Source organism: Dromiciops gliroides, chromosome 4 (genome assembly GCF_019393635.1).
Source record: "Dromiciops gliroides isolate mDroGli1 chromosome 4, mDroGli1.pri, whole genome shotgun sequence".
In the NCBI taxonomy this organism is placed as follows: domain Eukaryota; kingdom Metazoa; phylum Chordata; class Mammalia; order Microbiotheria; family Microbiotheriidae; genus Dromiciops; species Dromiciops gliroides.
This window is the reverse complement of record NC_057864.1, coordinates 207612005-207637107: the sequence shown is the minus strand read 5'-3', so window position 1 is coordinate 207637107 and position 25103 is coordinate 207612005. Positions and strand designations below refer to the sequence as shown.

At 35.9% G+C, this 25103-nt stretch overlaps 1 protein-coding gene across 1 annotated transcript in view; it reads right to left on the bottom strand.

Moving 5' to 3' along the window:
• LOC122726151 (ATP-binding cassette sub-family A member 10-like) overlaps positions 1 to 25103 on the bottom strand; it is a 117545-nt gene that overhangs the window by 42658 nt on the left and 49784 nt on the right. Inside the window, exons 17-24 of the mRNA XM_043963684.1 lie at positions 20249 to 20388; positions 18792 to 18908; positions 15004 to 15193; positions 12537 to 12703; positions 10181 to 10314; positions 6498 to 6635; positions 3795 to 3902; positions 1263 to 1439 (exon numbers count right to left, since the gene is read on the bottom strand). Of these exons, the coding sequence (XP_043819619.1) occupies positions 1263 to 1439; positions 3795 to 3902; positions 6498 to 6635; positions 10181 to 10314; positions 12537 to 12703; positions 15004 to 15193; positions 18792 to 18908; positions 20249 to 20388 (1171 nt within the window). The remainder of the gene's footprint in view (positions 1 to 1262; positions 1440 to 3794; positions 3903 to 6497; positions 6636 to 10180; positions 10315 to 12536; positions 12704 to 15003; positions 15194 to 18791; positions 18909 to 20248; positions 20389 to 25103) is intronic.

Here is a 25103-nt window from a genome sequence, read left to right as displayed (position 1 = left end):
AAGGCAAATGCTGTCCAGGAAAATATGTCAGATTCTAAGAACTATGTGTCAGGGAGTTCTGCAAGACAGACATGAGGTGGCACACAGACCATGCCAAGACCTGGAATGATTATTCTACCCACATGCTTACCTATGTGGTTAGCAAACTCTCTCTCCACCTTACTTTCCCAGTCATTGTAATACAGAATCACATATTACCTATCAGTAAACCTCAAAATTCAACTCCCCAAACCCTACTTTGCATTCTCTAAACCCCATTCACCTGAACCCTATGTCTCCAATGACCCACTCCAGACGTATCTGTCCCTTCCATTGTGCCATGTGGAAATCCAGTTAGACTTCTTTATTTCCTTGTATCTTCTGGAAATTACAGAGGCCTGTCTGACAATGGATGGCCAGTAATTCGGGGTCATTCAGGAAAAGCTGTATCTTCTCTCCTACCTGGTTCTGATATGACACACTGGTTCTGGAGTGTCAGGAGGTATGACAGAATGCTCCTTGCTCCCTGCTGCCAATTCCAGACTTCACTTCTGCCAATATCACTAAGCTATTTCTCATCCTTTGATGCTTGTAACTCACCCCATCCAGATTACAGAAGTTATTATTTACTGGTTGCCAAGTCATTCTTTCTCCTTTCTCAATTCAATGCTTGGTTTGTAGTCTTCCTTTCCATCCCAACCCTTTCCCTTATACCAGGGGACCTTAGTATCTAGGTGGATGTTTCTTCAAATACCATAATCTCCTATTTCATCAATTTATTCAATTCCCATAACTAACTTTGCTACTACAACTCAGCTATCCATGAGGACAGTCACACTCTTGATTTTACCTTCCACATATGTGCTTCCATGATTTCCTGCCCCCCCAGCACTCCTATTCTATTTCTACTTTCCTCCCTTCCCAGTCTCTACCCTGTAGTTAACCAATTCACTCTACTCCATCCTCTATGCTTAAATCCCTTTATTCCTTGCCTTATCCATTTTTCTGTCTATACTTACATGTTGTTTCCTCTGTTAGAATACAAGCTGCTTGAGAGAAGTTATTTTGGTTTTGTTTCTATAATGTCAGCTAATGACTAAGACATAATAGGCATTTGATAAAAACTTGCTGAGTGATTTTTTAAAAAAAAATTGTTTAGTACAAGCATGTTCCAGTTCTTTCCTATATGATAGAGAAAACATTATTGAACATTTGTTTGATTGTACAGGTATTAAATCATAGATTTTCTCATGAAAAGTCTTTGTTCTATGAATTTTACTTACCTGAGCAATCAGGATTATAGTTGTTGGCCAAGCCTCATCTGTACTATTTATAAGGTAGTTAATGACATACATTGAAAAGAGAATCAAACAATATAAAGGAATATCCACCAGTGCCTGCCCACACCAGTATGCTGATGGGTAGAGCCCTGAAATCCATAGCTGGGACTGAGCTTTTATCTGATGGAGAAATAGAAGAAATACAAAGTGTTTTTGAAAATTGAAGTTTAGAAAAATGTTAATGATGTCAGTTACATAAAAATATTCATTTCTAAAATAATACTGCATACAACTTAGATATATTATATAGACCAACCTGTAAGACTAATTCAAAATAGAATAGCCCCTTCCCTCACAGAGTTTATAATCTTGAGGCATGTATACAAGTAATCATGATACAAGATAGAAAGTGTCAGGGGAAAGAAAAAAGGAGAGAAATGCTATGGGGAAATGTGAAGTGTTGAGGACTATAGGTATCACATTTAGCCAACATTGATGGAGGTAGGAATGGGGAGGTAGTAGTATGTGGAAGATCATAGAATGTTTCATGGAATAGTGGTGCCTGATTTTGGCCTTGAAGGGGGGGAAAGGATTTTAGTTTTTGGAGATTAAGGGAAAGTATAAATTTGACATAACAGAATGACTTTCATCAAATCACAGAGAGTCCAGGACAAAATGAAGAATCATATATAGTCCAAGAAGCAATGTGAACAAAGGCTAGAAAGGTAGATTGCAATCAGTTTTCAGAGAGCCTTAAATTCTAGACTGAAGTGTTTGTATCTTAACCTTTAGGGGACTATTAAAGGTTTTTGAGTATGGGGTGGGAGGTATGTGACACAGTCAGACAAGATAGATAGACAGATAAGATAGATGATAGATAGATAGATAGATAGATAGATAGATAGATAGATAGATAGATAGATAGATAGATAGATGGGTGGATGGATGGATAGATATGAGTGAAAATGTCACCTATATGAAGGATGTATCAAAGAAAGGAGACAGGGGAGGCAAGAAAGACCAGATATGAGGCTACTTCCATGGTCTGGGTGAAAGGTGATAGGAACTGAACTAATATCATGCCCATATGTATGAGTGCAGAAAAGGAGAGAGATGTGACAGATATTGTGGGAACAAAATACTGGGTATTTCATCTATTCTCTGTGAATCTCTTGGTTCCTACTGGGACATTGAAGGTGAAAGCTCCTATTTCATTTTTTCCCTAAATGAATGTCAGGAACTTTGTGCAGGTCTAAAAGCATTCTTTTAACACAGGTCCTTGCATTGCTCAGTGTGATCTCTTCTTTGAAAGTAAATCTCTCTTTTTTCATTCTAGACCTCTATGACCCATTGTAGCCATACTTTCTAGTTAGTCTCTGAAAATACCTCTTCCATGCCTGGGGAAAGAGGATCATTGACTTTTCATGCTCAAGCTAGATTGTAACACTAGTTACTCTAGCCACAAATCTCAGAGGTTCCCCATGGCGATTTGTTGTCAGATCGACACACTTCCAAACCATTAACATGCCACAGCAATTGGGGATCTTATAGATATTGCCATGTGGCATGCCATGAAGCCTAGACCTTGTAATGTTGCTTCTTTTTAGATCACTCAGGTTGGTGGAAGTATAGGTGGAGTCTAGGCTTGGTAATATCATAGAAGTCTAAGAATTGTTGAGATAGTCCTTCTACAATGAGCTAAATGATAGATTAGGAGGGGAAAATCTTGCTCTGAGAATCAGATGATCTGGGCTCCAGCTCTAGCTCTATAAGTAACTTAATCTTTCTTAAAAGTGATATTGAATTTCAATATGTCAGTCATCTTTGAACTAAAACATCTGGGGCCATCTCCAGTCATCTTGCCACTGGGCCCAGATGGCTCTGGAGGAGAGAGTGAAGTTGGTGACCTTGCACAGCCCTCCCTCACTTCAATCCAATTCAGTGCAAATCATGACATCATTCCAATGTCATAGTCCTCTTTGAAAATGAAGGACAAACAACAACAATGATATCTGTGGGATGGAAAATGGATATCTGACAGTTCAAGTAATTTCAAAAATAAATATATGGGGTTATATAAACTGATTCCCTCTGAAGATGGCATATGTTTATTGCAGCTTTTGAGTAGAGAGAATTTTCTGCATTAATAATCTGATGACTACTAAATCATATATCTAGCTATTTGAAACAATGTTAATAATGTCCATGGAGGGATATAAATAAGAGCTGTACCAAGCATTCTATAAGTGAACTTTCATAAATTATTTAAGGAGAAAATCAATGCATATAAAATATTACAACTACAATTTTTTTAAGTTCAAATTTTAGGGACAGCTAGGTGGTGCAGTGGATTCAGGAGGACCTGAGTTCAAATCCAGCCTCAGGCACTTGACACTTACTAGCTGTGTGACCCTGGGCAAGTCACTTAACCCTCATTGCACCACCCAAAATAAATAAATAAATGAATGAATGAATGGATGGATAGATAAACAAATAAATAAATGAGAAGTTCAGACTTTAGTTACTCAAGCTTACTTTATAATCACTGATGCTGCCCATTGCAATATAAGGAGAAATGCTGGTTGCAATAAACATGCAGAAAAAGGATGCTTCCATAAAACCAACCCCTATGGATACATCATCCTGAAAAGTGAAGAACAAATATTGTAAGGTAGTGAATTGTGGGCACTAAATCAGAAAAACCATAAATAATGATTAAAGATTTATCCATATTCATAAAAATACTCAAAGTTATACAACTTATTCTCCATGAAAAAATTCAAAAATTGCTACATTTTGGAAATATCAAGTCAACAAGCTTTGATTAAGTGCTTACTATGTTCCAGAAACTATGCTTAGAGATTTTTTTCCCCTACTTTCAGAAACCTGGGAAACAATTTTTACAGCCAGTGTTTCTAATAAAGTCCTCATTTCAAAAAAAATATAGGCAACTAAATCAAAGGTATAAGAGTCATTCCTCAATTGAGAAATAATCAAAGGATATGAACAGGCAGTTTTCAGATGAAGAAATCAAAGCTACCTTTTGCTATATGAAAAAATGCTCTAAATCACTATTGATTAGAGAAATGCAAATTAAAACAACTCTGAGCTGCCACTTAACACCTATCAGATTGACTAATGTGACAAAAAAGGAAAATAATAAATGTTGGAGAAGCTGTGGAAAAATTGGAACACTAATGCATTGTTGGTGGAGTTGTGAACTAATTCAGCCATTCTGGAGAGCAATTTGGAGCTGTGTCCAAAGGGCTTTGGGACTGAACATAACCTTTGACCTAGTGGTATCATTACTGGGTCTGTATCCCAAAGAGATCCTGGAAAAGGGAAAAGGACCCACATATACAAAACTATGTATAACAGCTCTCTTTGTCATGGCAAGGAACTGGAAATCAAGGGAATGCTCAGCAATTGGGGAATGGCTGTACAAGTTGTGGTATATGAATGTAATGGAATACTGTTGTGCTATAAGAAATGATGAGCAGGCTGATTTCAGAAAAACCTAGAAAGACTTAAGTGGACTGATGCTTAATGAGGTGAGCAGAACCAGGAGAACGTTGTACACAGTAACAGCAACATTGTTTGATGATCAATTGTGATAGAATTAGCTCTTCTCAGCAATGCGATGATCCAAGACAATTCCAAAGGACTCATGATGGGAAGTGTTCTCTACATCCCACCTTCTTCTAAAGATTTTTTACCAGTCCTTCTATTTGCTTATGCTTTCCTCAAATTACCTTCCATTACCTTTCATCTACTCTCCTTATTTCCTATGTGCATATAGTTATGTATATTGTCTCTTCTTTTGAATGTGAGTTCCTTGAGGGAATAGGACTACTTCACTTTTGTCTTTACAAACTAATGATAGCTCCTGAGAGGCAGGAGCTATCATTTTTTCCATTTTACAGATAAGGAAACTGGGCATCAGAGAAGTTAAGTGACTTTCCTAGAAAAGTATTGGAAGAGAAGCAGATCACCTGTGCTAGAAATCACTGGTGTTGACCTTATTCTTTCACTTTCACCACCTTCTTCTTTATAAATGTGAGGGAAGCTAAGAAAGGAAAATAATAATGGTAGGGAAATTTTTGTAACAAATTTCTCTAACATGGGCCCAATATTCAAGAGATATGGGGAATGATGATAACAATGATAATAGAGCACTTACTATGTGCCAGGCACTGTGCTGTGCTTTATAATTATTATCTCATTTAATCCTTACAACAACCTTGAGAAGAAGGTGCTATTATTATACCCACTTTACAGGGGAGAAAACTGAGGCAAATAAGGGTTAATTGACTAATTCAAATACATAAGAATAAGAGACAGCCTTCAGTTGTTACATGGATGAAGCATATGCTAATTAACCTAAATTTCAGGTTCCTTCTCACAGCCATCAGATTTGCAGAGATGACCAAAAAAGGCAGGGGGGCAGGGTACATATCAAATGTTGGAATGGTTATGGGAGGACAGGCACACTAATTCACTGTTGGAACTGTGAGGTAGTCCAAGCACTCTGGAAGACAATTTGGAGAAGTAATTTAAATGAGTCGCTAAACTATGAAAAGATAAGAGACTATAGTTGTGGAGTATTTCATGTATATGTGTGTATGTATATAACATGAAAATATATGTATATGTATGTGTCTATACAACACACATATATACATGTGTGTATATTTGTATATATAAATATCAATATATATACACAAATTATCAGAAACACAGAAGAAATTAAACCTATTTTCATAATAAAAATTTGTGTGTGTGTATATATATATAAATTTCATTGATCTGTTGATTAGTTTTGCCAAAATGATTTTTTTTTCAATTCTTTGTTTTAAGGGATAACTCTCTGTAAGAGGAAGTAAGGCGGGATATAATGGGAAATTAAGGTGATGTAAAAAATTTAAAAACCAAAAAAGTTAAATTTTAAAAAGAAATAAGATTGGATTTGATTATTCTAAAGTCTTCTCATACCCCAAATTTGTTGTAACTTATGATTTATGATTAATCAAGTAATCATGAAAATTTTAAATTATTTATTTTAATATTTTTAATAAAGTAAGAAAGTATACATTTTGGAACAATTTCCCCTAAAAGTTGTTAGTAAGGAGGGAGAAACTTCATGATTACTAAAAAACATTTCATTTATCTAGAAAAGACACTATCTAAAACATTATATTTCCTGATAGTGCTGGATAAATGAAGTATTACTATACTTACATGAAAAAATGTGCTCCTCCTTGTTTGAATATGTTCTGATAGGTTAAAAATTCCAAGTAGCCCATTGCTAATAACACCCATGAGAACAGGAAAACAGTTCAGCCTTTTGGTATTGCATGCAACTGAAAACCTGTAATGCTAAAGAACAATAAATGTGAGCCCTTAAAGCAAAGTTTTTGGTGTATGAAACATTCTGGCTTAAGGTCCTGAATGAGTTTAATGTTGGCATTAACAATATTTAGCAACATACCCTATTTGTGTTCCAGAACTCAGGATTTTGAAACTGTAAGCTAATGTTGATTATTGTTAATGATGGCTACTTCATATTTACGCAGAAAAATATGTTTTGAATCACTGCTTCCCAAACTAATTGAGCCATGGAACACTTTGAGACTAAAAATATCAGGATGGAAATATTAAATATTCATCAGAGTGAAAGAGTGCTAAGGACATATAAAGCCTCTAGAATAAAGAGAATTTTTTTTTTAATTATAAGGAACACAGAAGAAATTTAACCTATTTTCATAATAAAAATTATTGTTCATAATAAAAATTATATTGACATATAATTAACTTTAAGTTTAATATTTTAGAAAAATATATCGTCTTAAAATTTACTCATAAAATTCATATGATTAGAAAACATCAGGGTTCCATGAAATAAAGTTAAGGATACATTGCCTTTAAATGGACTTTAGCAGCAATATCCTAAAAGGCCAATAGATGGCGACATTTTGCCATGAAAGTAGATTTGAACTTCGTAGGGAAACTACCATAGACTTAGGGAACTTCATAAGGAAAATCCCACTTTTCAGAGTTGGTTAGGTCCCTCCCACTCCAGTTAAATATGAAAAAAAAATGGCTTTCTAGTTTAAAATGAGAAAAATGTTTTATAGAAAAAAATTCTGATAATTTTGTCTCATGTTTTCCTTATCTGTGTAGTTGATCAATTTTTATTTAAAGAAAAAAAAATCCAGCAGGAATAATAAAAGGTAACATCTATGATGGATTGGATTTTTTCAATTATTGTGGTTGTGCTTCTGTAGTAGTAGACAAGTTAAGTATTATTTTAAAAATATAATTTGCTGTTGTACTGCTGTCATTGTCATTGCAAAGTTGCTGTTTTTCTGAATTTCCATGAGATTAAACAAGTATGAAATGGAGAAGAAATTAATGCAGTTTGTTTTCTCTTTTCTTTCAGAGTAGAAATTAGATATGAGTGGAAGAAACTAGAAGGTGTGATCTTCTAAGATCAATGACCTCGATTGTTATGATGAACATACACAAAATCTTTTAAAATAATTTATGAATTGCTTTTGCCTAAGGCTTCAGATAGCAGGCTTTCCATTACAAAAGAGATCAGCACCTCTGACCTGCAAATGGTCCATAATTATACCTCATTGTCTAAATAGAGTAAAAGTCCAAAGAGCAAAGAACAGTTCCTTATGTTTATAGTGGCATTTTGGTGCACAGACTTTAATAGATTTCTAAAGTCACTTCTGCCATAGTGGTATTCAATCCTTATTCTTAAGGAGTATCATTTGATAGTTTCACTTTCTTCCTTCAGTTATTACCTTAGCAAAGACCACCATAAATCCTACTGTGTCCAGGTCCTAATATGTTTCTACACTTTTTATCAAAGATTGTGAGAAAATGCATAATGGTTACAATAAGTGGTAGCTTTAAATAAATTATTTTGTTCTGATATAATTGGTCTACTGGTAAATTATCATTAATACATCAGACTCAAAAAGGGAATTTTGAAATTCCAGACAAAGTATGTTCATTTCCTTTTCAACATCATCTGAGATATCAGCATTGTTTTTGTCATATATTTCATTACTTGATATAACTTCTTGAATTAAGTGAAGATTTTAAATTATCCCATATTCTCAAGCTTTTCCCCTTTCAAATTGTTGTAGCTCCTAAATTTCTTCTATTTTGTCTATTACAATATTCTGCTGGCGGGTCTGCCTCAAGTCTCTCCTCACTCCAATCCATTTTCCATTCAAGAACTAAAGTGATTTTTTTTTTTTTGGTGAGGCAATTGGGGTTAAGTGGCTTGCCCAAGGTCACACAGCTAGTAAGTGTTAAGTGTCAGGTCAAATTTGAACTCAGGTCCCCTTGAATCCAGAGCGGGTGCTCTATCCACTGCACCACCTAGCTGCTCCTAAAGTGATTTTTTAAAAACACAGTTCTGCCCATGTCACCCCACCTACTCAGTAAACTCCAGTGGCTTCCTATTGCCTCTAGGAAAAAAGAAAAATTCCTCTGTTTGGTATTCAAAGCCCTTTATTTCCTAGCCCCTTTCTACCTTTCTAGTCTTCTTGCACCTTACTTCTTGACATATACTCTTTGATCCAATGATATTGGCCTCCTCACTTTTTCAAGTTCAAGATACCCCAATTCTCAGTTCTAGACATTTTCCCATGCCTAGAATGTTCTCTTTCTTCCATTCTGACTACTGATGTCCCTGACTTCCTTTAACCCCAACTAAAATCCCATTTTTTATGGAAAGCCTTCCCTAACTTCTCAATTCCAGTGCTTTCCCTCTTTTAATTATTTCCTACTTATCCTATAATTATCTTGCTTTATGTTTGTGTGTGTGTGTGTGGGGGGGGGGGTGTTTACATGTTATCTCCCTCAGATTGTAAATTCCTTGACGGCAGGGACTATCTTTTGCCTTTTTTGAATCTCCATCACTTAGCAATGTGTCTGACACATAGTAGGCTCTTAATAATAACAATGTTTTATCAGTTGATTGATTGATTAATTGATTATTAATTAATTAATAATAGGCTAAATTTAGGAATGCAATTATTTCATAGGATCATCCTGTGCTGCATTGGCCTGGAGTCAGGAAGACCTAAGTTCAATTTTGGTTCACCTCCTCTAGCCTCATCTGTATAATTAGAATAATAGCACCCACCTCGCAAGGATCAAATGAGATCATTGAAAAGTGCCTAGCATAGTGCCTAACACATAGTAAGCACTATGTTATTGTTCATTTTAGTAGAGTACAACTCTTCATGACCCCTCATGGGGATTTCTTGGCAAAAATACTAGAGTGGTTTGCTACTATCCTTCTCCAACTCATTTTACAGATGAGGAAACTGAGGCAAACAAAGTTAAATGACTTGCCCAGGATCACATAAGTAGTAAGTATCTCAGGCCAGGTTTGAACTCTTAGAAACAATTGCATCACACTGACTGAGGTGTAAATCCAATAAATGATATCTTCATAGCCCAGTTTGCTAGTATATCAGCATTCCTGTCAGGCCTTCACAGCTACCACAACAATCTCAGAACATACACTCTCTATATCATCTTTCCTTGCATCCCTAACATTGCCTTGGCCATGGCCTACTCTCTTTGGGATATAGATGATGGGTTGGATTTTCAGAGGTGTTAATGGTGATGGTCATTGATATGGCTGCTGTTATGAATAAGAATGTCTCATAAAATTGTTTTTTTTTAATTTGCAAGAATAAGGTATTGTCTTTTAAAATGGACAAAGGTGTTTGGTTTTTTGTTTTCCCCAAGTTAATAAAATGTAAGTTAGATGAATTGCCATGTTGCTCTTTTTATTAATTAGAGCATGGCTTAAACCCTTTGGGTGAAAACATGTGCACACACACACACAAACACAAACACACACACACATAAAGGAATAGAGAACATACCTTTTGTTTACCAGAGATTATGATGGCTCCATTATATGATGGGTCTTCAATACCATTTTTATTTCTAAAGTTAACTACTTCTAAAACAATATTCTGACGCTTCAATGAACGTACAAAATCTTCAAGGTTTGACCCTAACATGTAGGAAATGACAGAAGTCAGGATTAAATCATGAAAAAAATACTAAAAACGATGGCCTTATATGAACACTCATCACAATTTAAGTAGATCTGATCAACCTACTGTAGGTAGAAATATCAAATTCCCTAAAATGTCAAAATGTTTATTTGTGAACATTGTAATCCTTGTACAGATAAAGATCTCATTCTCATGATTCATGGTATTTTTCCAGAAACCAGTAATTAATGAAATTTCAGTAATGGATATAGAAAGGAACTTGTGAGCCAGGAACGTTCTAGTGATGCAAATAACTAGCACTTATCTAACTTGCTTTTAAACATCTTTCCCTCCTATTAAGCAGTCAGTTGCAGGTTCAGCTGCATATACCTGTTGAAAATGTCTTTTATATACCATATTTCTCTGTATTTTACCATTATTTATTTTCCATTATCTGAAAAGCTTAGCAAAGACTTTAATTGTACTTCCTTCTACTAAGACCTATCACTTCCCCTAAATTATAGATTATTTCTCCAGATTATAGTAGATTATTTATGAAATTGGTTCAGTTGAGATTGTCTTCCAGCCACCCACACTTTCCTGGAAGACTGCTAGTCTCTTAAAATTTGCCATTACCCCCAACCCCTACCAATTTAAGGGAATTATGCCAAAGGCATGTACGTTTTGATTGCTGCCTAGAGACAGCTTTCCTAAAGTGGTTTGAACAATCCCATCCAAGGAATTGAGAAAATGAGTTGGAGAACATTCAAAGTGTCTTATTATGCCTTATCTATGTCTTAATACTTAACAACAGCAATAAGACTCTGTCCCTTTGGGCTTGGATATCCATCTCTGATTTCAAGGATTAGAAAATATATTAAAGGGGCAGCTAGGTGGCGCAGTGGATAGAGAACTGGCCCTGGAGTCAGGAGTACCTGAGTTCAAATCCGGCCTCAGACACTTAACACTTACTAGCTGTGTGACCCTGGGCAAGTCACTTAACCCCAATTGCCTCACTAAAAACAAAAAACAAAAAACAAAAAAACAAAAAGAAAATATATTAAAATGGAATTTAGGTCACTTTAGAGAAAAAAGTTATTGATCTTTTTTGGTGTCATAGACTACTTTGGCAGTTTGGTGAAGCCTTTATAGTCCTCAGAATAATGTTTTTAAATGTCTAAAATAAAATACCTAGGATTACAAAGGAAGCCAGTTATATTGATATACAGTCATCAAAATATTTTTAAAGCCAGCTTCATGGCTCCAGGTTTGCATCTGAGACTTTGCAATAATTGCATGTGGAATGGGAAGCAATAAGTTACAAGGAGAAAGAGAGATGTAACTTTGGGAAGGGGAACCCAAAGAACTTGTTTCTGAGTAAGTCTTAAAAGTGTATGTAGGGACTGAAAGGAGCTTCATTGATGGTTTCTGTATATATAAATGAGGGAGTCCATGAAAAAGGATAATACCTGATATAGAACCTTTTTGCTAAAGTTATGAGATTTGAAAGGAATGTTACAATGACAGAACTGGAGTCCCCTACCATATTAGTAGAGAAAATCCTATTTTCCTCTTATTTCCAATGGACACCCAGAGACAGTGGTAGGTCCTACTAAGTGACAGGAAAGACGATTCCAAGGAAAGGATGGGGTATTAAGTAGGAGGATTTAGCTGAGAGGAGCAGAAGAGAGAACAATAGAAACAGCTGTAGAAACCAATTATTTGAGTTGAAAGAAGCATTGTAGATTGTGAGGCAGACGCAGTATACAGTCTATACACTTCTCTCATGTTGTTCTTACAGGTGGCATTGTGGAAACTTTACCATTCATTTATATAATATAATAATGCATCTTTCCTAAAATAACATTACTTCGATATACTAAAATGATCATGAATGCCTTTAGTAGCAGGGCTTGCCTATGGGTCTGTCTGAAAAAGAGAATTTCTTGGGTTTCTGAATAGGGATTTGAGCCAAGTGAATATGAAAATATAATTAATCATAACAGATCCATTGTGCTTTAATTTCACCTTCCCTACCACAACACAAAAGTTAAATAGTCAATTTTTCCTTTGCCTCATTAGTGATGTTTTATGCATGATGAATGAAGCTGGATATTTTTCATTTCCTCACAGTTACTATTTCTTAAGAATAAACTAAATTTTAAAAAAAGAATAAACTAAATGGAAGTTTAGATGTTAAGATGTTAATCACCTATGTATGTATATGCATGGTTTTTACCTGTGTTATTGACAACCAATAGACTAGTGAGAGGAGTATGTGGATGTTGTCCAGGAGAGAGGAAATACATGTTAGGAGAAATTCCCCAAGAACTGGTTTGACGAAATATTCTATACAGCATGTTTTCCATAATGAAAGGGAAATAACCAATTGCAAACACCAATAATCTAAACAGAAGAAAAATAATGCTATGTGTTACAATGTTTAATTTGTATGACATTTGATCATACTCCATTTAGAAACAATCATACAATCAACAAATTCTTTTAAAGTTAGCAGACATACTGATGTAATAAAAATTGATCACATGAGTTTATCCAACACATATTTAGTAATAATAATAATAATAATTGGGAGAATAAGTATGGCAGAGTAAATAACAAGTTGGTTCTAGAGCCAGACCAATATGGGTTCAAGTCCTACATCTGACACATAATGGTGGTGTGACAGTGAATAAGTCATTTAACCTCTCAGTGCTTCAGGCCACTTTCTAATTCTTTAAGACAGAGAAGGTACCAACCTAAATTACTAGAGGGAGTTTCCTCACCAGAAGTTTCCTACCACCAGTGAAATTGCAAACCCTGTCCATATCTCTATTTCAGTTAGTTACATACATAGAAGGAAAGTGAAAGGACACAAAGGAAAAAGTCCATTACTTTATAACTTTGATTTGGTCCAGTGTCATTTCAGATCCCTGCCTGGTTTGGCGGGCCAGTTTCTTTGTGAAATAGAAACATGGGGCCACGTCAGAGTGACTTCCCAGAGGAAAACACTAGAATAAAATCAGAGCTATACTGAGGAGCCTCTAAAGATTTTTGGATTCATAATCTAGTAGTACACATATAATGAAGATCTAGCACATGCTTAAATCACCTAAGATGATGCTGGGGACTTGACTCCAAAAGATACCAGGCCTTGAGTATTTGTGGACATATAACATTGGCCTTCCACATAGTTAAGAGCAGCCTTTTACTATTTTCAGTATTGCCAAAATGGTCAGTGTCTTTAGAGTAGGTGACTTAGAAAGTCAGGTGTTTTTTGGTGGCATTCCATCTAATGGTATACTCCTTCATTCACACCATGCGGTAAGGGAGTAGCATATGAGAACTGCCTTCTTCCCCACCCCCTTAGGCCATGTTGTACCAAGAAACAGGCCTTTTAATTAATTCTTTTCAATTCTGGGTACAAGGAACAGAATCTTCAAAATGGCCCAAGAGTAGCTATGAGGAATGTGAGAGTTCAGCAATTAAGGCCAAATGTTACAGTTACCCAGTATTAGCTTCTGAATAGCCAGCTTTGGAGTTAAAATTGGTGGGCCTAAAGTCTTACTGAAACTGTACTAAACTGAGAACTGAAAGAACAAATGGAGCAAAACCATTAGAACAATTTCTAAAAAGTAGAGCAACATGGTAAAGAAAAACAGTTTCAAAAGACTTTAGAGCTCTGATCAATGCAACAACCATTACACTGGGAAATCTTTGAAAGCAGTGAGTGGGTTTGGTTTGGTTTGGTTTTGCCCTTCTTTGTATCCCCAGAATTTAGCACAGAGCCTGGAAGCACATAGAGTAGCTTAATAAATGCTAGCTGACTGATGGAATTAATAACCATGTTTTCAGTAGACCTATGCCAAACAGAGAGGATGAAGAGGGTACAGAAACAAACATTTTTGGACATAGCCACTGAGTGGATTTGTTTTGCTTGACTGTGCTTATTTGTTACAAGGTGTTTTTTATCCTTTTCTTTTGGTTTTAAATTGGAGAATAAGTGTTAGGTGAAGGAAGGTTAAGAATATTAATGACAAAAAAAGTGGGCCATTATAACATTTTTTAAATGCACAGAATAGAAGGAAGTACAGATAAGCAAACATTAATGTTTTTAAAGTAATGGGTAGAGTTTTATATCTCTTTTTTAAAAGAAAGTTATATGGGGGCAGCTAGGTGGCACAGTGGATAAAGCCCTAGATTCAGGAGGACCTGAGTTCAAATCCAGCCTCAGACACTTGAAACTTACTAGTTGTGTGACCCTGGGAAAGTCACTTAACCCCAATTGCCCCACCCAAAAAAAGTAATATGAAATGTAGATTCACAGATTCATATAAATTCCACTTTTATGTTCTACTACATGTATAAAAATGTTCTTTTGGGGGCAACTAGGTGGCTCAGTGGATAAAGCACTTGGCCTGGAGTCAGGAGGACTTGAGTTCAAATATGACCTCAGACACCTGACATTTACTTGCTGTGTGACCCTAAGAAAGTCACTTAACCATGGATTGCCTCACCAAAAAGAAAATAACAAAAATATTCTTTTTGTATTATTGTTCCATTTTTTCCAAAAAGATATTAATTTAGAAAGATTGAAAGATATAGACAGATAGATAGAAGTGTCTGTGTGAAGATTTTCCTTTCTTTCAGGCTAGAATCTGGTTTAAATGCATTTGCCAAAAAATGTAAAGTTCTTTGATACTCACAGGCACAAGAAAGCTTTCTTTTCATGCTTTAACTTTGAGAGGCGAATCCTTGCAATTGCACAGATCTGCTTCCTCCACAGAGCCATCCCAGTGATCATTTCAGGAACTGAAGAGAGGGCCTGTTCTAATTCAACAAAACAGCCAGCATCTCTTGTCATTTCTGATTGCTCCTGTCCCCAAATGCCAAAATCTATGGACACATCAAGAAAGGAGTAATACAAAATAAGTCTTTGATAAAGGGCTACCTTGATTATAAATAGAAAAGAGACAACAAGGTATTGTTGATAGAGAGCTAGCCTTAGTGTTAGAAGACCTGAGTTTAAGTCTTGCATATGATCCACACTAACTGTGTGACTACTTAGCTTCTTGGCACTCTAAACCAGCACTTCTTAAACTTTTTCCACTTGCGACCCATTCTCACCTGAGAAATGTTTACATGACCCTGAGTGTATAGGTATATAAAACAGGTATACCTTTTATGGTTGCCAAATTTTTCACAATCCCCCATTCATATGGAGTCATGGACTACAGTTTAAGAAGCATTGCTCTAGGCAACTTGCTAAGACTATATAAGTTGCAGAGAAGTTGCCAATCTATATTGGTAGAGAGAGCCTTCTCAATCTAGAGTTCTCTATAATGATTAAACCACAATTCTAGTTCCTATCCCTATATCAAGCATATTGCAAATAACTCTTTAGAAATATTGAAACTAATTTTTTTTTCTTTTTTGCAGGGCAATGAGGGTTAAGTGACTTGACCAGGGTCACCCAGCTAGTAAATGTCAAGTGTCTGAGGTCAGATTTGAACTCAGGTCCTCCTGAATCCAGGGCCAGTGCTCTATCCACTGTGCCACCTAGCTGCCCCTGAAATGTTGAAACTATTTAGAGTATAAAGTAATTGAAAAAAGAAAAGAAATAAATGCTGCTAATATTTTTTACTATTATAGATGTTTTATGTGGACATAAATTTCAATTTGGGAGCTCAACTTTGACCAGTTAAAAAACTACTTCTCAAGTGGAGCCTGTAACTTAGTAGAAATCATGCTCGATTTGAATGTTGGAGTTAGAAGATAGTGGTTTGAGTCCTGAGTCTGTTTCTTACATACTAAACAAGAAGTAACAAAACATTTCATTTCTCTGAGCCTCAGTTTAATCATATGTTAAATAGAGTAGATTGACCTACATTATATCTAAGTTCCCTTATAGACCTTAAAGTCTGTATATTTATCAAACAAATATTTTGGAAAATCTTTTATTTGGAACTGAGAATAAAAAAAATTAATGGAAAGAAAGTACATTATATAGATGCAGGGGAAAAAAAGTGCCACATGAGGTCCAAGGGAGATGATCCATTAAGGATAGAAGAAGATTGGGGAAGAAGATCATGGAGAAAGTGGGTCTTGAGTTGCTCTTTAAAGGATGATGACACAGGATAAGGGAAGGGTTTTTCAGTTAAAAGGAAAAGTAGTGAACTATGAGTAGACTCATAGGATCAGGATTTTTCAGTTGCTGTCTTGTCTATTCTATAATCAGATTCTATTCTATTCTATTCTATTCTATTCTATTCTATTCTATTCTATTCTATTCTATTCTATTCTATTCTATTCTATTCTATTCTATCATCAGATTATTTCTTGGAATTGTTCCCTTCCCTCTACTCACACAGCCAAATTAATTGTTGGAGATGAAATTTGGGCATGGTATGATACTGAACTATAGATTTTGAGAAAATAGATTTGTAACTGGAAGAAAGATAAGTCAGGGAGTCAGTCAATAAAAATGTATTAAGCACCTACTATTTACCAGACACCACACTAAGTGCTAGAGATATTTTTTTAAAAAAGGCAAAAGATAGTCCCTTCTCTCAAGGAGCTCACAATCTAATGGGGGGGGGGGAGGGTGGATATCCAAAGGACTATGTACGAATGAGTTCAATGCAAGATAAACTGGAGATAACCAACAGAAAGAAGGCACTAGAATTAAGGGGGATCAGCAAGGGCTTCCTGTAAAAGGTAGGAATTTAGTTGGAACTTAAAAGAAGCCAGGCAGGATCCCAGGTATTCAAATGCTTCAGAAAAAAGTCAACCCAGGAGGAAGATGTTCAAGAATTGCTTCCCTGGATGATGGCTATAGGGGCCAGGCTGGAAACAAGGTTCAGTCATCAGGGTGAGAGGAGAGAAGTATTGTTTTTCCTAGGCATTTTAGGATTTCCTATCTATCAGTTGGTACTAGTGGTAGTGGGTAATAAGTCCCTTCTTCATAAGGGGTCTTGCTTTGGTGATGGCTTTGGAGGCCAGACTAGAAGCAAGATCACTGGTCTAGATAGTGTTGTACTTTCTGGAGCTCTTGAGCTCATGATCCTGGGCTACCTCCCCCAGGTTTTAGGGAGTAATTGAAGTGGTAGGGATGATTTCATTCTGCAGCTTAGAATGGGATTGGACTGTCAAAATTTGTTGTTTATTTGTTTGTTTACCTCCTTGTATAGCTATCATGGAATGGGGGGAGGGGGAGGGAAGACCATAGAATTGCAAATTTCCTTAGGGTAGAGGGAATGGTAATAATTGTTCCTTTCATTTATTTGAGAGAGAATGCAGAGCTTCTTGATTCTTATTTAGTTTCTTTTTCCTCTGCAAAGAAGAATGACCTTGACACTGGAAATGACAGTGTTGTTACCCAAAAAAATAAGAGAACACTGAGCTGCCTTAGATGAATTCAAGTCACCTGGCCCAGATGAATGACATCATTAGGTCCTAAAAGAACTGGTAGATGTGATTGCTAAGCCTCTTTCAGTGATATGTGAAAAATAATGAAAATTGGGGGAAGCACAATTGTTTGAAGAAGGGCAAATGTCCCCATCTTCAAATAAATGATATCAACAGAGTCCACAAACTATAGAACACTGAGTTTAATTTTGATTCTGGGGAAAATTCTAGAATGGATCACTAAGAAGAAGGGTGAGGAAAAGCTAGAAAGAAAAAAAAGTGATTACAAAGATTCAGAATCACTGCATCAAGAACAAGCATGCCAGACTACCCTCATTTCCTTTGCTGACAGTATTACTAAACAAGTAGATGAGGAGAATGTTTGTCATATAGATTATTTAGATTTTAGCAAAGCTTTAGACAATTTATCTCACATTATTCTTGTAGAGAAGATGAGGAGATATAGATCAGATGATAATATAATCAGATGAATTTAGAACTGATGGAAAGACTGGACACCAAGTGTATTTATTAATGGATCAGTATTAACATGGCAAGAGATCTCCATGGAATGTGCCAATGATCTTTGCATAATGCTATGTGTTTTTAATATTGTTATCAATGACTTGAATAAAAGCATAGATAGCATACTTATCAGATTTGTTGATGACACATCTATGGAGTAGAGAGGAGACTGGTACATTGGATGAATAGCCCTAAAAGTCAAGGGGATATTGTGTGTCAAAGAGAAAGGAAGATATGCAGAACAGAAGCAAGTTGATCAGAAAGGAGATATAATAGCACCAGGGACAATTAATTGTTTTAAAATTTTGCTTATGGAGTGAAAACATGTAATAGTGCTACTACTAGAGGTTTTTGGAGAACTGAATAAACATTGAAACTCAAAAACTTTTTTCGTTTTTTGCTTAGATCCAGTCCTAACTATGGTATTTCCCAACATGCCCAATAATATTTGGGATATAATACATGCTGTAGGGAGAATTGTGCCAAGAAAGTTATCTATGCTAGATTATAAATATCTTCCTTATTGATTTTTTAGAGGACACTGAAATTCATTTTGTTTTACCTGATTCGTCAGTTGTTTTTCCTTCTAGTTGGAGGAATACTTCATTCAAAGTTGTCACAGAAACACCATAGTTTACAATACCTTGGTCAGAACAGTTATCCAGATCACTATAAAGGTCTAAAGAATTACATATTTAAAAAAACAATTATTAAGTCTGTAATAAATACTACTCTTTTCAAAAATACATAGCATAGAACAATTTGAAATAACTTTTGTGATGATCTGAATATGCAAATGCATTCATCCAATGCAAAATTTTCATAGTGGTTTTGTCCTTTAAATCATCTATATAATTGTCAATCTCTGTTAACATGCATCATAATAAACATAATGGGTAATTATGACAAATTAGAAGCAACTTGAATTTTTAACATCAAAGCAGAAAAAGAATATGAGTCATCAGGTGCAGATAATCTCTAGTGCACATAAGGACAGTAAAAAAGAAACACAAAGAGTATATGAGGCTGTGATCATTCTTTTTTCTTTCTGGTTCCCTGAACAGAAACTTAGGGAAAATAACCTAAAGTCTTTCCCAAAATTGGCATGAAATTATCTCTAGGGTAACCTTCTAAGGTAAGTAAAGATATTAAAAAACTCTGAAGGGCAACATTAATTTCAATTGACAAGAAAATAATTACTTTCAATTAACAAGGGAACCTTGCATAATGATTGGGTATTAAGGTATTACAGATGAAATGACCTTTAAAGTAATGCAAGGAAAAAGATTAAGATTCATTAGTGATTAAAGTTGACTTTATTGACATTTACTTTACATTTATAACAAAAATAACTATGTTTGGAGTATAGTTGTACTTAAGTGTCAGTAGCTTTTAAATCTTGCTCCAAATTGTCTATTATATTTAAAATTTTGCTAATTAATGATTTGATAATACTTGTGCTTTGTTCTTCTAATAAAGAGTTCTATTCTCAAAATAAAAGCATAATTAAGTGCAGAAGCATACTAATGTTTTCTCATTTAACCAAGTGTACCAAGGCCCCTCAAACTTAGCATGGCATCATGCATATAGTGCTAGACTCCAATTCTGCTTCTGTCACTTACTAGCTGTGTGACCCTAGGCAAGCCACTTAAATGCCATTGGCCTCCAAAAATACCCTAGGACTTACCTACTAAAATGAATTGTGATCTGTGAAGGTAGAGGGAATTTTCTCATTAGGAGCTTCCAGCACTATCAAAATCACTTCTTCACCTATTTGTGATCCTTCACATATTTATATTATCATATCTATGAGAACCTTAGATATCTAGGCCAAAGATCACATTGCCCATGTTCTTCTCATCTATTGCCAGATTGCCTGAATTTTAGGCATAGTAATTCTAGTGAGTAACTAGTTTCACACACCTTGTAAACCCAAACCTATATAATGTCGGCAATTATTAGATTCATACTAATATTATTTTCTGATTTTCATTGTCTTATACATATGGAGTAAATTACCTGGAAATTTATTTGTCCTTTCCAAAGGTAATGTATACACAAGTTTTTCTTCACTCTCTGCTGCTAATTTGGCATCAGGGATGTGATGTTTGACAAGTGATGTTATTCTTTCTGGATCACATATCTCATTCCTATGCAAACTGATGTTGGAGGGAAAGTATCAAAATATATATGTCATTGGAAGTTTTCTTCAATGCTGCTACTATTATCAGGCATTTATTAAGCACAGTGGCATTTAGTGTTAATAAACTGAATTGAATGTACATTGTATGCACAATATTTTATTAAGCATTTGAAACTATAAAAAAAGTAGAAAACATAATTTTTGCCTGGATCATCCTTTGGCAGAGACATAAGGTACATATACTTCTATAGGTCTTCTATTCATTGACCTCTAAAGTCATGCAGACAAAGTCTAGTCCTTCTTCCATTATATAGACTTTCAAATAGTTGAAGACCATTATTGTTTCCCCCCTACATTGTTCTCTTCTGATTAAATATTACTACTTAACTTCAACAAATCCTCATATGATGTGATCTCAAGGTGCTTTACCATCTTAACACCCCTTCTCTGGACATAATAAATCATCAGTGTCAGGCCTAAAATGTGGCACCCTAAAATGAAAAAATACTCTAGATATTGTCTGACTAGGGCAGAGAAAAGTGGGATAATCAATTCTCTAGTCATGACTTCCATCCCAATCTCCATGTGACATAAGAATGAATTGGGGTTTTTTATTCTCATCCTCAGCTCTCTACAAATTTCTAAGCCATATCTATCACTTCCACAAAATAGATGAAAAACTTTGTAAAATATTTTGCTAAAATCTAGATAGCTACTATGTTCCTTTCATTTAATAACTATATTATTTTTTAAAAAGGAAATTAGGTTCATCTATAGTGACCTATCTTTTATAAAGTCATGCTTTACTTTTATGATCACTAACCATCCCTTGAATAATATGATTTGGAATTTTTTTCAAGAACCAAAGTCAAATCCAATAGCCTATGTATCTCATAATCCATTTTCTTCCTTCTTTAAAAAAACTGGAACATGTAATTTTCTCCAATATTGCAATCTTCCAATTCCTTTTCCCATTCTCCAGAATCTTTCAAAAGTCATTGACATTGGATGAAGGAAAAGTATATATTCTCTTCAATATAATATTAACTCTTCCAAGGCAGGTAGGCAGTCTCTAATTATTTCCCAATATATTTTGGAGGCATCTAGGCAGTGAAGTGGGTAGAGTGATAGACTTGGAGTCAGGAAGACCTGAATTCAAATCCTGATTCAGACACTTACCAGTTGTGTGACCCTGAGAAAGTCATTTAAATGCTTTTAACCTCACTTTTGTTATTTGTAAAATCATTACAATAGCACCTAACAGAAGCTATAAAGATAGTAGTTATTGTTATTACTGGTATCTTAGACACTATTTGCTGTTTTCTTTTTTTTTCTTTTTTTTTTTGGTGAGGCAATTGGGGTTAAGTGATTTGCCAAGGGTCACACAGCTAGAAGTATCAAGTGTCTGAAGCTGGATTTGAACTCAGGTCCTCCTGAATCCAGGGCCACTGCTTTATCCACTGCACCACCTAGCTGCCCCTCTATTTGCTATTTTCATTCTGACCTTATAAGTCCAGGGGTTATTTTCCTTGGCAAAGAAAATACTAGTAAGATAAGAATTGAGCATCTCTGCCTTGAATACTCCCAGAACCTTTAAAAAGCAGCAGATGCTGATTCAACCCAGCAAGAGAATTTAACAACTAGGATTGGGGGTCAGTTTTGTGACTGCACAGGTATTAAAAAAAAAGAAAGGAATCCAACTAGGGCCAGTTCTCTCACCCCAGAAGTTATTTAGGACAAGGACCAATGCTAGTGAAAAGTAAATCCTTCAATGTAGGAGGACATTGAGACAGCTTTATGGTTAAGTACAGTGATGAACACACTATTGAAGGAGAAGTCCAAAAATGAGCAATGGGAGAATAATGGAGGTGGGGGAGGCAAAAGACACCAAAAATTTCAAAAGGAAGAAAATTCAACTTAAAAACTAAATAACAATCAGAAAAATCAATGGAAAAGGTAATAAAATTAGAAGAGAAGATGAGGACTGAAATATCAAAAAAAAATACAAACCTCTTTAAAAATATTGCAGCAAAGGAAATTGAGCCAACACCTGATAAAAAACAGAATCCCATGGATTTTCAAAAGATCATGGAATTGTAGCCAAGATGTTTCAGAATTATTTAAAAGAGAAATCAGATGAACAACTGTGATAGACTTAGTTCTTCTCAGCAATATAATGATCCAAGACTCATGATGGAAAATGCCCTTCACATCCAGAAAAAGGACCATGGAGTCTGAATACAGAGCAAAGCATACTATTTCACTTTATTTGTTGTTGGGGGGTTTTCTTTCTTGTGTTTTTTCCTATTTTTTAAATTCTTCTTTCACAACATGACTAACATGGAAAAATGTTTAACATGATTACACATATATAACTTATATCAGATTGCTTGCTATCTCAGGGAGGGGAAAGGAAAGGAAAGGAAAGGAGGGAGAAAATTTTGAAACTTAAAATCTTACAAAAATGAATGTTGAGTGGCAGCTAGGTGGCACAGTGGATAGAATACTGGCTCTGGATTCAGGGGGACCTGAGTTCAAATCCGACTTCAGACACTTGACACTGACTAGCTGTGTGACCCTGGGCAAGTCACTTAACCCTGATTGCCTCACCAAAAAAAAAAAAAAAGTGTTGGGGGGCGGGGAGGAGCAACTAGGTGGCAAGGTGGGTAAAGCACCAGTCCTGCATTCAGGAGGACCTGAGTTCAAATCCAGCTTCAGACACTTGACACTTACTAGCTGTGTGACCCTGGGCAAGTCACTTAACCCTCATTGCCCTGAAAAAAAAAAGAATGTTGAAAACTTAAAAAAGTAAGTACAATTGCTTATAAAAAAAGAAAGAAAGAAGACTCTTTAAAGAGGCTAGGAAGGATCAAATTACAGAATTTATGGCCTAAATGGTAAAAAATAATTAGAAAGAAGAGAAGCAATAGGCAATCATGTTAGAAAGTACACGTAGGAGCCAAGATGGTGGAGGAAAGGCAGTGACCTCTTGAATTCATGACACAATAGCTCTAAAAAACATCCAAATGATGCCATAGGACAATGCCTGGAGCAGCAAAACCCACATAAGAATGTGCTGAAATCATTGTCTAACCAAGAACGGCTTGGAAGGCCAGAAGGAGGGAGCTGCTGTGCTGATACAGGAGTCGAGACCAACCCCACAGTCACCCTGACACAGATCCAGTCCCAGGAAGGCCTCACCAGAGAAGGAGACCCCCAGAGCCTCTGAATCAGCTGAAGCGCCAGTGTTGTCTGGAACTAAGCTCACAGTCTGGTGAGAGGGCTGAGCCCTGGGCAGGGGGGAGACTACAGGGGTCTATGCTGGTGCTGAGGCAGAACTTGGGTTTTTCACCCCTGCCAAGAACCAGGAGGTAGACTTGAGTAGCAGTGGCATAAGTGGGGGAGGGGCACAGGCTCATTGGAGCTGACCACACACAGAGCTGGTTGATTAGCAAGTTGGTCTGGGGTCATCTAGGACCAGGGAACAGGCCAGGCAAGTGAAGAATCTGATCCTTCTTAAATCATACCACCTGGGACTTCTGAAGCTTGGGATACTACAACCTAGAAACAGTGCCCCACTTTAAGGAGCTAAAAGTGAAGTAAAAGAAAGGTTAAGATGAGCAGACAAAGAAAGGTGAGGACCATAAAAAGTTTCTTCAGTAATAAGGAAGATCGAGGTGCACCCTCAGAAGAAGATGTCAATGACAGGGCCCCTATATCTAAAGCTTCCAAGAAAAGTATGAATTGGTCTCAGGCCATACAGGCACTCAAAAAAAACTTTGAAGATAAAGTTAGACAGGTAGAGGAAAAAATGGAAAGAGAAATGAGGGTGATACAGGAAAGACATGAGAAAAAAGTCAACAACTTGAAAAGTCAAATTGGCCAAATGGAAAAAGAAGTACAAAAGCTCTCTGATGACAATAATTGCCTAAGAATTAGGATTGAACAAATGGAAGCTAGTGACTTTATGAGAAACCAAGACACAATAAAGCAAATCCAAATGAATAAAAAAATAGGGGCAGCTAGGTGGTGCAGTGGATAGAGCACCGGCCCTGGAGTCAGGAGTACCTGAGTTCAAATCCAGCCTCAGACACTTAACACTTACTAGCTGTGTGACCCTGGGCAAGTAACTTAACCCCAATTGCCTCACTAAAAATAAAAAAAATTTAAAAATAGAGGGCAATGTGAAATATAGTCGTGCTGGCCTGGAAAATAGGTCCAGGAGAAATAATTTGAAAATTATTCCTTGATCAAGGAAAGAGCTTAGACATCATCTTCCAAGAAATTGTCAGGGAAAATTGTCCTGATATTCTAGAAGGAGAAGGTAAAATACAAATTGAATAAATCCACAGATCATCTCCAGAAAGAGATCCCAAAAGGAAAACTCCTAGGAATATTATAGCCAAATTCCAGAGCTCTCAGGTCAAGGAGAAAATATTGCAACCTGCCAAAAAGAAAGAATTCAAGTACTGTGGAGCCACAGTCAAGATAGCACAAGATCTAGCAGCTTCTACACTAAATGACCGAAAGGCATGGAATATTCCAGATATTCAAGAGGGCAAAGGAATTGGGACTACAACCAAGAATCACCTACACAGGAAAACTGAGTATAATCTTTCAGAGGAAAAAAATGGGACTTTAATGAAGAAGACTTTCATGCATTCATGATGAAAAGACCTGAACTGAATGGCAAATTAGACTTTCAACTACAGAGAACCATAAAAAAATTGG